Source organism: Chiloscyllium plagiosum, chromosome 7, assembly GCF_004010195.1.
Source record: "Chiloscyllium plagiosum isolate BGI_BamShark_2017 chromosome 7, ASM401019v2, whole genome shotgun sequence".
In the NCBI taxonomy this organism is placed as follows: Eukaryota; Metazoa; Chordata; class Chondrichthyes; order Orectolobiformes; family Hemiscylliidae; genus Chiloscyllium; species Chiloscyllium plagiosum.
In genome coordinates this window covers 88541542-88554027 of record NC_057716.1, presented here as the reverse complement: position 1 = coordinate 88554027, position 12486 = coordinate 88541542, and the positions used below count along the sequence as shown (strand labels likewise).

The 12486-nt window shown below is 39.9% G+C and overlaps 1 protein-coding gene across 1 annotated transcript; it reads left to right on the top strand.

Annotated features, from left to right (window-relative positions):
• The first annotated feature begins 609 nt into the window (after nt 1-609).
• On the top strand, nt 610-12020 carry LOC122551754 (nebulin-like). The gene is made up of 5 exons (XM_043694191.1): nt 610-1003; nt 5933-6025; nt 6452-6598; nt 10023-10129; nt 11152-12020. The coding sequence occupies exons 1-5, from the start codon at nt 625-627 to the stop codon at nt 11323-11325; spliced, it is 900 nt and encodes a 299-aa protein (XP_043550126.1). The 5' UTR covers nt 610-624; the 3' UTR covers nt 11326-12020.
• The last annotated feature ends 466 nt before the right edge of the window (nt 12021-12486 follow it).

Below are 12486 nucleotides of genomic sequence, written 5' to 3'. Positions count from 1 at the left end.
ACATTTAATTTATTTTTAATTGCCACTTCAACTTAATTGGTCATATTCTACCTCTGTATCATCCTTTTGTGCAGTCTAACTTTGTTATTTCAAAAATATACTGTATTCATAAAAAATATCATCGTCACAAATACAATTCAGTTCTACACAGTAGCATATCATCTCTATCCAAACAAAGGAGAAAGTGAGGTCTGCAGATGCTGGAGATCAAAGTTGAAACTTTATTGCTGGAACAGCACAGCAGGTCAGGCAGCATCCAGGGAACATCCTGTTCCCTGGATGCTGCCTGACCTGCTGTGCTGTTCCAGCAATAAACTATCCAAACAAACCAAAGGCATCTCTTGAAGTAGACTATGTTTACATGTATTTGAGGCATTAGGAGGATCTGATATTTGAATAGACTCCCACTTAACTTCAGTAGGAAGACGGTGGTCTTTCCCCACTGCACCTCGATAGCAGCTTTTTTTAATTTTAAAAATATACTTTATTCATAAAAAATCTTTGTATATATACATAGTCAAAAATGCAGTTCATTTCTGTACAGTAGCATATCAATGAAGCAAAACAAAATTAACTCTATCCAAACAAAGCAGACATCTCTTACACATATAAGGCTACATTTACATGCATTTGACTTGCCCCACTTCAGAACATGAGAGCATATTGGAGACTGACATTTTCCCTTGCAGTGTCTCTTGCCTTGCAGAGGGAACAGTGTGTCTTGTAGGAGATGCTGGCTTTTGTTGCTTGTTCCATTGGCTGACCTATTTTAAGAAGGTAGGAATTATTTTGTTTGCTAAGTATTTTCCAATTTCAAAGGTAAAATACCATGAAGACTTTGAGAAGACCAAGGGAAGCTTCACGTCTGTAGTAACTGATCCCATTACTGAGCGCGTAAAGAAAAACATGCAAGACTTCAGTGACATCAGCTACCGCGGCATCCAAAGACGGGTTGTAGAGATGCAGAGGCGACGTGTGGAAAATGAAGCAGAGAGCCTCACAGGTTGGTGACTGGTTTGAACACCTCTGTAGCTTCTATTACAACCATGACTTAAAAAATCAAAGCGTTGTGTAAACTAGCTTTGGCTTCAGGTGATTGTGGGTGCCATCTTATCAAAATGTTTAAAATGTTAAAAGGAGTTGATAAGGGTAGATGTGAGAAACTCTTCCTCTCTGATGGGGAGCCAAAAACAAAGGCACAACATCTTAAAATTACAGCTGGATTATACAGGAGGCGAATTAGGAAAAACACTTGTTCCACAAAAAAGGTGGTAGAAATCAAATTCTCTGTCCATATATCCGTGTGAGGGCTGGAGTTTTCAAGGTGTACTCTATGGAGTTTTATCAGTTGATGGTATCAAGTTGATGTGACCTCCTCTATGTTGGGGAGACAGGCCGCCTACTTGCGGAACGTTGCAGAGGACACCTCTGGGACACCCGGACCAACCAACCCAACCATCCCGTGGCTCAACACTTCAACTCCCCCGCCCACTCCACCAAGGACATGCAGGTCCTTGGACTCCTCCATCCGGCCTATCACCCTCACCTTGACCTCCTTCCACCTATCGCATTTCCAACGCCCCTCCCCCAAGTCCCTCCTCCCTACCTTTTATCTTAGCCTGCTGGACACACTTTCCTCATTCCTGAAGAAGGGCTTATGCCCGAAACGTCGATTCTCCTTCTCCTTGGATGCTGCCTGACCTGTTGCGCTTTTCCAGCAACACATTTTCAGCTCTTATCTCCAGCATCTGCAGTCCTCACTTTCTCCTTGATGGTATCAAGGGACATGGAAGTAAAGCAAATAAATGGAGTTGAGATTCAGATCAGCTGTGACCTAATTGAATGGTGGAGTTGTCAATAAAGCCATATAAGTTCAAGAAGGCAGCTCACCACCACCTTCTCAAGGGCAATTAGGGATTAGCACTAATTCAAGATTCCCCTACAGTGTGGAAACAGGCCCTTTGGCCCAACGAGTCCACACCAACCTTCTGAAGAGTAACCCACCTCGACCCATCTCCCTCTGACTAATGCACCTAACACTGGGCAATTTAGCATGGCTAATCCACCTAACCTGCACAACTTTGGACTGTGGGAGGAAACCGGAGCACCCGGAGGAAACCCACGCAGACACAGGAGAACGTGCAAACTCCACAGTTCTCCCGAGGCTGGAATCGAACCTGGGTCCCTGGCACTGTGAGGCCACAGTGCCGCCCTACTGGCCAGCCAGTGTCGCACAAATGAATAAATAAAGTTGATGTTTAATGTTCTTCGAAGCAAGTAATGCATTTAAGAACACTGTCTTTGCCACATTACCTTATCTGGCACACAAAAATTGATATCTTTTCAACACAGGATTTTACAGCTATCTCTGATTTGGGTGACTTACATTTCCCATGTGATGTTTTCACCATAAAACCAAGTCTGGCTTGTAAACAATGTTATTTAATTTCCATACCTTTATTAATAATATTACACTCATATTTTTCCTGACTATTCTTGTGGGTATTGCAGGTATTGTATATATTTGATTCCACTGCTGACTACTACATATTAAGAGACTTCCGAGATATACATTCTGCAAGAAAAATATGAATTCAATATGTAGCACTGTACAGCTGTAGTGACGATTGAATAAGTTCCTATTCCTTAATTCTATAAATGTACTTCATTCCAATGTTATTGTAGTAACTATAGATTATTGTGAGGTATAAATAATGAATTGCCCTCACCTTGGTCGACAAATAATAAATGAATTCTCCTGACTAGTAAATAATTCATACATTTTGCCCAATACAGATGTGTAGATGATTAATTCATTGTGCTCCTTCATATTTTAATAAGTCACCGTGAGCTACATCAGCTCCAAGAAGAATATCAAATGCAGGGCGAGGTAAAGGGAGAGGATAGATGCAGGAGTGAATAACAGGAGATAAAGGCTGGGAGTGGGAAGGAATGATAGATTTGAGTGTGAGAGACTGGACTGGGAAACATGGCATTAGAGTAGTGAGTAAGGGGGACAGCAAATAGCCACTTTGGGGAGGACCGGTAAGGTTTCTGAATGAAGAAGGTCTTGAGGTATTCTGACCTGACCTGCATATCTTTGTGACTGTGGGAGGAAACCAGAGCACCCCCATGCAGACATGGGGAGAATGTGCAAACTCCACACAGTCAGTCGCCTGAGGCAGGAATTGAACCCGGGTCTCTGGCGCTGTGAAGTAGCAGTGCTAACCACTGTGCCACATTAGGAGATGAGAGCAGGGAATAGGGGATGGAAGAAGTAGTTATTTGCAGTGACTGGGTGTTTCAACCGAGTAAAAGTCAGTATTAATGAGTGAGGTGAACTGAGAATTACTGGACTAGGGTAAGGCAGGTTTGTGAACACAATCCTGTCGTCTTAGAAAAGGGATTCGGGGGTTCTGCTGAAGAAAGGACAGACACTGGCTACCTTCCAAAACTCAGGTTCTCTGCCCTGTTGGGTGGACAAGACAGTTAAATATCTCAAATACTTTGGCCCTTTCCAGGAACATTAGGATTGTAATCTACTGCATCCATACTTTATGTTTAAAACACTCACTTTCCTCCACCACTTTGTACTGTGAGTGTAGCCCAAACTGATTCCTTCACTGTCACCCAGTGGTTCATGTAGGAATTGCAGGCTGGCTCATGATTTTTAAAAAGTACTGGGTATTTGGATTTTACAATTTTTACATTTCTCAGTCTTCACTAATGGGAAGGTTTAGAGATTGATTCAAAGTAAGAAAGGTGAGCCCATGAATACTCTCTCTCCAGGGTCATAATCATCTTCTTATCAGCCAATAAGGTAACTAGTTCCATATGACAGAAGAGATGTCTGATCTCCCTGTAACTGTACAATTTGGACACATCAATTCTCAACCATGCTCTGGTCTCCAGGCACTAGAATTGTCTGGTGTAGGAATCAAACACTGCATCTTCGGACTCAGGGACAGGGATATTATGACTAAGGGAAGAGCTTCCTCCAGTATTAGCATGATGGGTCTCTTACTACTTATGATTCTGTTACAGCTCCATGCAACCAATTCAGACCCTTTATTAATGGATATTGTCAGACTTGCAGTGCTCAAATGCATTTTGCAGCAGAATATTGCAACCACTTAACAATCTGAGTATTTATTAGACAATACACATTACTGTTTTAAATTGAAATATGTGGAGAATATTACAATTCAAATTGCACAATTCAAACCCAAGACCTTAATGAAGTACCATATAATTCAATGAAATAACTTTATTTATTCAATCACTACAAATGGTGCCCGAAAACAATGTGTTATATATTTTTATATAGCAGAAGCACACTGACTGTGGCACCAGCCAGCACAGAGTCAGTGCCCTAAACTGAAGGGACTCTAAATCTCCTGGTTATATATATTTTCTCTTCCTTACCCCTACACTACTGCCTAACTGTGGTAGTGCTTATTTTTCCCAGCACCCATGTTGTGTGTGTGCAGGTGTGAGACACAGTGAAAGACACAAGGTATACAAATCTTTGTTTCTTCCTAGTAGTGGAAATTGAATAATGTGTTATATTGTAGATAAGTCCATTTATCTTTGATCTTGCACAATGTCAGGTGTAATTATAATAAATAATTAATCTTATTTCTTTCAAATATTCAGATATATTTTTCTTCCATTTATAAAAGTTCATTTAAAGTTAAGATGTTTCTCTTGGGGATTAAAAGGGAGGAAATTGTAGTGTGATCTCTTTGAAAAATCAGTGTGCACCTGCACTAGATTTGTTTTACATTTCAACCAACTAACCTGCAGCTTCACTAGTTGAAAGTTGGGAGTGTCTGTAAAACCAAAACATTTAGAAAATTAAGGAAACTGGAATGTTAATGAGATATGGTCATGACTCCTGTTGGCTCCTCAGGATCATTGAATCATACAGTACAGAAGAAGCCATTCAGCCCATTGGGGCTGTAGCTTCTTGTGTGACTATACACTTATTGAACTTCTAATTGTAGTTTTCACCCACACTCTTGACCAGTCTCTCTTGTATGGTAATCTTGTACCCCACACCCTCACACACACGCACAGTGACTGAACCATGCCAATGGTTAGAAATAAATTTAGTCCATGATTGAGAAAAAGGGAGGTAGGGATTTGGAAACAGAGCAAAATCATACACAACAGATTGCATGGAGGATCAACATTGACCTGACAATCTGTTTCCCCTGTTGTGATTTCAACACCACTTATTTTCACAGGAGTCAGCCATCCATTCATTTGTTTGATGTGTATTTCAGATTTCAATCTTTTCTTTACTCTGATAAAGTTCTATGGACCCAGGTTCGAATCCTGCCTTGGCAAATGGTGGAAGCTGAATTCAATACAAGTCTGGAATTAATAAGAGTCTATTAATAACCATGAAACTGCAGTTGACTGTCAGAAAAAAAAAAGTCTGCTTCACTCATGTCCTTTAAGAAAGGAATCTGTTATCCTCACCTGGTCGGGCCTTCATGTGACTCCAGATCCACAGCAATGTGATTGACACTTAACTGCCCTCTGGTCAATTAGGGATGGGCAATAAATGCAGGCCTGGCCAGTGACATCCACATCCCATGATTGAATAAAACAAATTAAACTTACTAAATTTTGCCATACGTGATTCAATGAGTGGAATGAACTTCCTGAGGAAATGGTGGATATGGATACAATTACAATGTTTAAAAGATATATGGATGAGTACACGAATTGGGAAAAGTTTGGAGGGATATGGGGCAGGAGCATGGCAGGTGGGATGAGCTTAGTTTGAGATTATTGTTGGCATGGAGTGGTTGGAGTGAAGGGTCTGTTGTCCATGTTGTACAGCTCTGTGATTACAGCAGGAATAATGAAATAATGTAAAGTAAAAATTTATTGTCCATCTAACCCTCTAAATCTTCGACAGATCTGCGTGTGTGGCGCACCAACCCTGGCTCAGTGTTTGATTATGATCCAGCTGAAGACAACATTCAGTCCAGGAGTTTGCACATGCTAAGCAGTAAGTTCCTATTAGTTCTATTCTTTATAACCAACTACTTTGTAGAATGTGTAATGAAGCAGGACTTTGTTACTCAAAGACTGATGATTTGTTTGGAATAAAGCAACTAGCCCTGATTTACCATAAATTTGAAAGTAAACATCAGCCAGTCAAATTTGATGAAATTTCAGAAGTCTGATTATAATAGAATTGAAGAAATTGGAAATAGAAATGGGAAGTAAATCTTAGATATCTAGTGGTAGTTTCCCTACCTCTGGGCCAGAAAGCTTGGCCTCACATCTCATTTGCTTCAGACACATCTGAGCAGGCCAATTTAAAAGAAAATCTAGAGAGAAACAAAACAATTTGTTTGTGTTTTAAGAGATTAAAATGTCTGTGTATCTTTTGCAGCTATTCATTCACTTACTCCAATGTTCTTGTTTCCAGTTCAAGCCCAGCGTCGCAGCCGGGAGCACTCACGCTCTGCTAGCGCTCTGAGCCTGAGTGGCGGAGATGAGAAATCAGAACCTTCTGAACCTGACCAGACCATTACTTATTATAACGGAAACAACTTCTTCCAGACAACCGCCACTAGTTTGTGACCAATTTACTTGATTTTAGTACCACAGTACTTGGAAAATGTTGCAAGCCATTTATTCCCTTGTTTAATGCTCTTCCTTTAGTTGAAACTCTTAAAACCTGGCGATGAGTTATAATGTGTTACAAACCAGAAGAAAGCTTCCCATATTAAACATACAACATAACTCATTAGATTGAAGGCTGGGAGAAGGGACAGGAGACTCAGAGGAGATGTGGGGAAAGAAAACTTTTCACTCAGTGAATGGTGGAATATCTGTAATGCACTGCCTGGTAAGGTAGTGGAGGCTGAAAACGTTAAAAAAAAATTTTGATTCGGAGATGCCGGTGTTGGACTGGGGTGTACAAAGTTAAAAATCACACAACACCAGGTTATAGTCCAACAGGTTTAATTGGAAGTGAAACTGTCACTGTATTCTAACAGATGAAAGGCTTAACAGACAATCAATTCTTCAATGTATAATTTCAGTTACATCACACTGCAAATCTTTGCTATGAATTCTGTGTTACGATCGAGCCCTCCACAATCACCTGATGAAGGAGCGTCGCTCCGAAAGCTAGTGTGCTTCCAATTAAACCTGTTGGACTATAACCTGGTGTTGTGTGATTTTTTAAAAAAAATTTGGTTGACTACTTCAAAATATCATAACATTCAAAGATTTGGGACAAGTGCAGGAAATTGGGATTATCGCACCTTTACTGATAGTTACATCAGTGTAGACTCAAAGGCACCTTTCTGCACTGTATGAATCTATGAAACACCTAAGAAAGAAGATTGGTCTGGTTAGATTAGTACTTCCTAAGCCTTTTTTTATTCTGTAACTTCAATTCATGTCTTGATAATTGACCTAATTTGAGGTACTCACCCCCATTTGGTTAAAAATCACACAGCACCAAGTTATAGTCCAACAGGTTTAATTGGAAGCACTAGCTTTCGGCGCGCCGCTCCTTCATCAGGTGGTTGTGGAGGACACAGTTGTAAGGCACAGAATTTATAGCAATTTATAACAATTGTGTCCTCCACAACCACCTGATGAAGGAGCGGTGCTCCGAAAGCTAGTGCTTCCAATTAAACCTGTTGGACTATAACCTGGTGTTGTGTGATTTTTTAAAAAAAATTTGGTTGACTACTTCAAAATATCATAACATTCAAAGATTTGGGACAAGTGCAGGAAATTGGGATTATCGCACCTTTACTGATAGTTACATCAGTGTAGACTCAAAGGCACCTTTCTGCACTGTATGAATCTATGAAACACCTAAGAAAGAAGATTGGTCTGGTTAGATTAGTACTTCCTAAGCCTTTTTTTATTCTGTAACTTCAATTCATGTCTTGATAATTGACCTAATTTGAGGTACTCACCCCCATTTGGTTAAAAATCGCACAACACCAGGTTATAGTCCAACAGGTTTAATTGGAAGCACACTAGCTTTCGGCGCGCCACTCCTTCATCAGGTGGTTGTGGAGGACACAGTTGTAAGACCCAGAATTTATAGCAATTTATAACAATTGTGTCCTCCACAACCACCTGATGAAGGAGCGGCACTCCGAAAGCTAGGGCTTCCAATTAAACCTGTTGGACTATAACCTAGTGTTGTGTGATTTTTAACTTTGTAAACCCCAGTCCAACACCGGCATCTCTAAATCATGACCCCTATTTGGGGAAGCCTTGGCTCTTGGGTGCACTTGTATATCATTTGACAGAGAAAATTTGGCAACTTGACAGACAATCCTATGAACGACAGTTTTCCCCATATACTCCTTGATGACAGTGATAATTCACTTCTTAACCAATGTCAAGAATGAGATTGTATCTTAGATGCTCGGAAGCTTCCAAACATCAGAGATGTTTAGGTTTCAGTGGCAAATATATTGACAGAAGTTTACAAAATTATGGGGGACATGGATAGAATGGACAGTCGGAGTCTTCTTCCCAGGGTAGAAATGTCAATTACTAGGGGACATAGGTTTAGGATAAAAGGTGGTTAAGTTTGAAGGTGGTGAGAGAGGCAGGATTTTCACACACAGGTGGTAAGTGCCTGTAATTCACTGCCAGGTAATGGTGGATGTGCTTACAGTAGCAACATTTATGAGGCATCTTGCCAGATATGAATAGGCAGGGAATGGAAGGATAAGGACCACGTACAGACAAAATATTTTGATTAAGGCACCACGTGTCAGCGCAGTCTTGATGGACCAAAGGGCCAGTTCCTATTCTATACTGTTCTTTGTTCTAATGGAGATGAAATGCATGAAGTTTGGATGTGACCATAGGAGGTATGGTTAGTAGGTTTGCAGATGACACCAAAATTGATGGTATAGTGGATAGCAAAGGTGGTTACCTCAGAGTACAATGGGACCTTGACCAGATGAGCCAATGAGCAAAGAAGTGGCAAATGGAATTTAATTTAGACAAACGTGAGATGTTGCATTTTGATAAGGCAAATCAAGACATGACTATGGTATGGTCTTGGGGAGTGCTGCCAAAGAAAGGGACCTAGGAATGTAAGTGTAAGTGCATAGTTTCTTGAAAGTACAGTCGCAGGTAGACAAGGTGGTGAAGGTAGTGTTTGGCTCATTGCCTTTATTAGTCAACTCCTATAGGAGTTGGGATATCATGCTAGGGCTGTGCAGGACATTGGTTAGGCCACTTTTAGAATACTGTGTTCAGTTCTGGTCTCCCTGTTATAGGAAAGATGTGACTTGAAAGGGTTCAGAAAAGATTTACAAGAATTGGAGGGTTTGAGCCAAAGCGAGAGGCTGAATAGGCTGGGCCTGTTTTCCCTGGAGGCTGAGGGGTGACCTTATAGAGGTTTATAAAATCATGGAGGGGCATGGATAGGGTGAATAGCCAAGGTCTTTTTACCAAAGTAGGGGAGTCCAAAAGTAGAGGGCAGAGGTTGAGGTGAGAGGGCAAAGATTTAAAAAGGGAGCTGAGGGGCAACTTTTTCACACAGAGGGTGGTGTGTGAATGTAATGAACTGCCAGAGGAAATGGTGGACGCTGGCACAATTACAACATTTTAAAGTCACCTGGATGGATATATAAATAGGAAGGGTTTGGAGGGATAGGGGCCAAATGCTGACAAATGGGACTAGATTAATTTAGAATATCTAGTCAGTTTGGATGAGTTAGACTGAAGCATCTGTTTCTGCGTTGTTTAACTGACAACTAAAATCTAGATTTATAGAATCAGTTAGTTCACTACACTTAGGTGTGGACTAGGCCTTTGCAATTGAAATGTTTCCAGGTAACTGGAAAGGTTTGCAATTGTAAATCTCTTTTCTAAAAAGAAAATGCAGAATGGTACATCTTGAACTGCAGCTGAAATAATTATTTAAAAGCTGCCTATCAAAGAAACTATTTGTGCATTAATTGGCATCAGTTTTCTAACACAGATTTTTTTCTGGTTTATTCTAGGCTACCAACACACCAAAACCACTGTCCTGCCACAGCAGAGATCATCCTCTGTTGCTACACAGCAGACCACAGTGTCATCCATTCCCTCTCACCCTTCAACAACTGGCGTAAGTGGCTGATGCATCAAACCTAAATTTACATTGCACAGCAAATAATATGGTAGTGATGAAGTAGTCTCATGCAAACTTAAGTACTTTCAACTCTTGCAACATCCAGTCTTAGAAGTTACATGTGGTTTTCTGGTCAGTCATGATGTGATTGTGCTGTTCTTACGAGAGTATGGCATACTATTCCTAGGTGTTTCCTAAATCAACCAAGAGATGTTTTCTATCGCCAAAGAGAATGGAAGCTCTGCTTGTACACACTCTTTGCTATGAAAATACATTAGAGTGTTCGGCTGTGCTTTACCATAAACAACTGTGTTGAGAATAAATGCACATAAGCACATTACCGTACAAACCACCTATTATCTTAAGCGATTTATCATCATGGGATTTGCTCTTTCATAATTGAGGTGGTATACCAGTCACATTCCCAAATTACAGGAGGATTATCTTTTCTGCCAACTGTCGTCAAATTTTCAGATTCCTTTCAGAATTGACCAAAAAGCAGTACTATTCATTGGAAACCAAATGTGAGTTTAAAACATTTCTTAGAATCACAGTTGAATCTTGCCCCTCCTATGATACATGTCCAATTCAGAGAGGTTAACGGCATAGTAAAATGAGAACTTTGACAATGCTTTTCTTTCCAGCCCGAGAATATAAAACCCAATCTTAAGAGCCGTTCTAGCGATGAACTGATCAAAAAAGATCAGTACTAGGATCATGCAATTTTCTCAAAGTCATGGAGCTCTGCACAACACCACCAACTTCAAAGTTGTTGAGCAGTGACAGTATGTGATATTACATAATCTCCTTGATTATGTAATATCACATACTTTGTCTCTAACTCCCACCTGAAACAATATTTTCTTAGTAGCCATGATGCCAGGATCTTATTGTCTGCTTCTCCTGCTGACTTACTATACTTCAACACATTTTCTACTATAATGAGGTCATATCAACAATTTGTGCAGCTCAGTCGCAACTACAGACCACATTATCTGAATTCATTTATTTTTCCACAGAAAACCTACCGTGCCATATATGATTATTCAGCAGCTGATGCAGATGAAGTCTCTTTCAAAGATGGTGACGTCCTTATGAATGTGCAGTCCATTGATGAAGGATGGATGTATGGTACTGTGCAAAGGACTGGGATGACAGGCATGTTGCCAGCCAACTATGTAGATGCTATCTAAGTTACATCAATTCTTCCGTAGAGACTTCCCACAGTCCCCTCCTAAAACAAAAACACAAGTTACAAGTAAAACCATAAAACCATAATTTGATATTTTCAAATGGAATTTAATTTCTTACAGGACAAAAACATTCTCCCATTGTCCATCCAACTCTTATTAACCCATGTTACAAGACATGATAAGTCCTAGGCACATACAAAGACAAAGTGGTGCCTAAGTTGTTCACTGGTATAACTGGTACTTCTGCTGTATTGAAACTAGTAAATAGTGTTCCGATTCTTTTCACCAACATTTAACTCTACAGACCATTTAACTTGTATTCAGAGATGTACTCCATATGTTATATCCAAACTAAACCATTTGGTCTCATCTGATGTAGGAAAATGTATTATCTAACATAACTTGCTCATGACAAATGTGATATCAGTACAACTCTACTTAATCAACTATAATATTGTTTCTGTATCCTGACAAATGTGTAGTTAGTATGCAAATTCATTACAAGAGCTTTAAAAAACAGGTTGCTACTGAAAGACTTGATTTTCATAACTGGAGACCCTTTTGATGGAGGTTATTAAGGAACTTGATAGCCTCCCTACTTCACTGCTCAAGGTGAACTTGTACATGTATTGTCTGTTTTCTCAACACCAGATAACTAGCTGTGGGGTCAAATAAAGCTCAGTTTCTGCAAAACATTTCCAATTGTGGTCATTTTAAAAATGAATACATTGCAGTATTGGAATATCAGTTTTATCTGAAATTTCTAGTTTTCATTTCTCTCGGAGATCTGATACTACCAAAGGTGAGGTGATGGTGCAATAATGTTGTCACAGGATTAGTAATTTAGTAACCCAGGTAATGTTCTGGGAATCCACTCAACAGATGGAATTTGTATTCAATAAAAATTTGGAATTAGATTCATTCACTTAATGACCATAAAACCATTGTCAATTGTCATGAAAATCCATCTAGTTTACTAATGTCTTCAGTGTCCTTACTTGGTCTGCCCAGCCTGGGACTCCAGACCCACAGTAGTATGGTTGACTCTTAACCAGCACTCAAATTGACCTGACAACCACTCAGTTGAATCAACTGTTAAAACAAAAATTAAACCACACAAATCATTTGTCAACAACTGAAGCACAGTGGCTCAATGGTTAG

What these genes read in the sequence shown, in the direction of transcription:
- LOC122551754 (XM_043694191.1), top strand. Translation starts at nt 625, where the DNA reads ATGCATTTGACTTGCCCCACTTCAGAACATGAGAGCATATTGGAGACT. An exon ending in TGAAGCAGAGAGCCTCACAG is followed by an intron (nt 1,004 to 5,932) that starts GTTGGTGACTGG and finishes AATCTTCGACAG; the next exon opens with ATCTGCGTGTGTGGCGCACC. An exon ending in CTTCCAGACAACCGCCACTA is followed by an intron (nt 6,599 to 10,022) that starts GTTTGTGACCAA and finishes GGTTTATTCTAG; the next exon opens with GCTACCAACACACCAAAACC.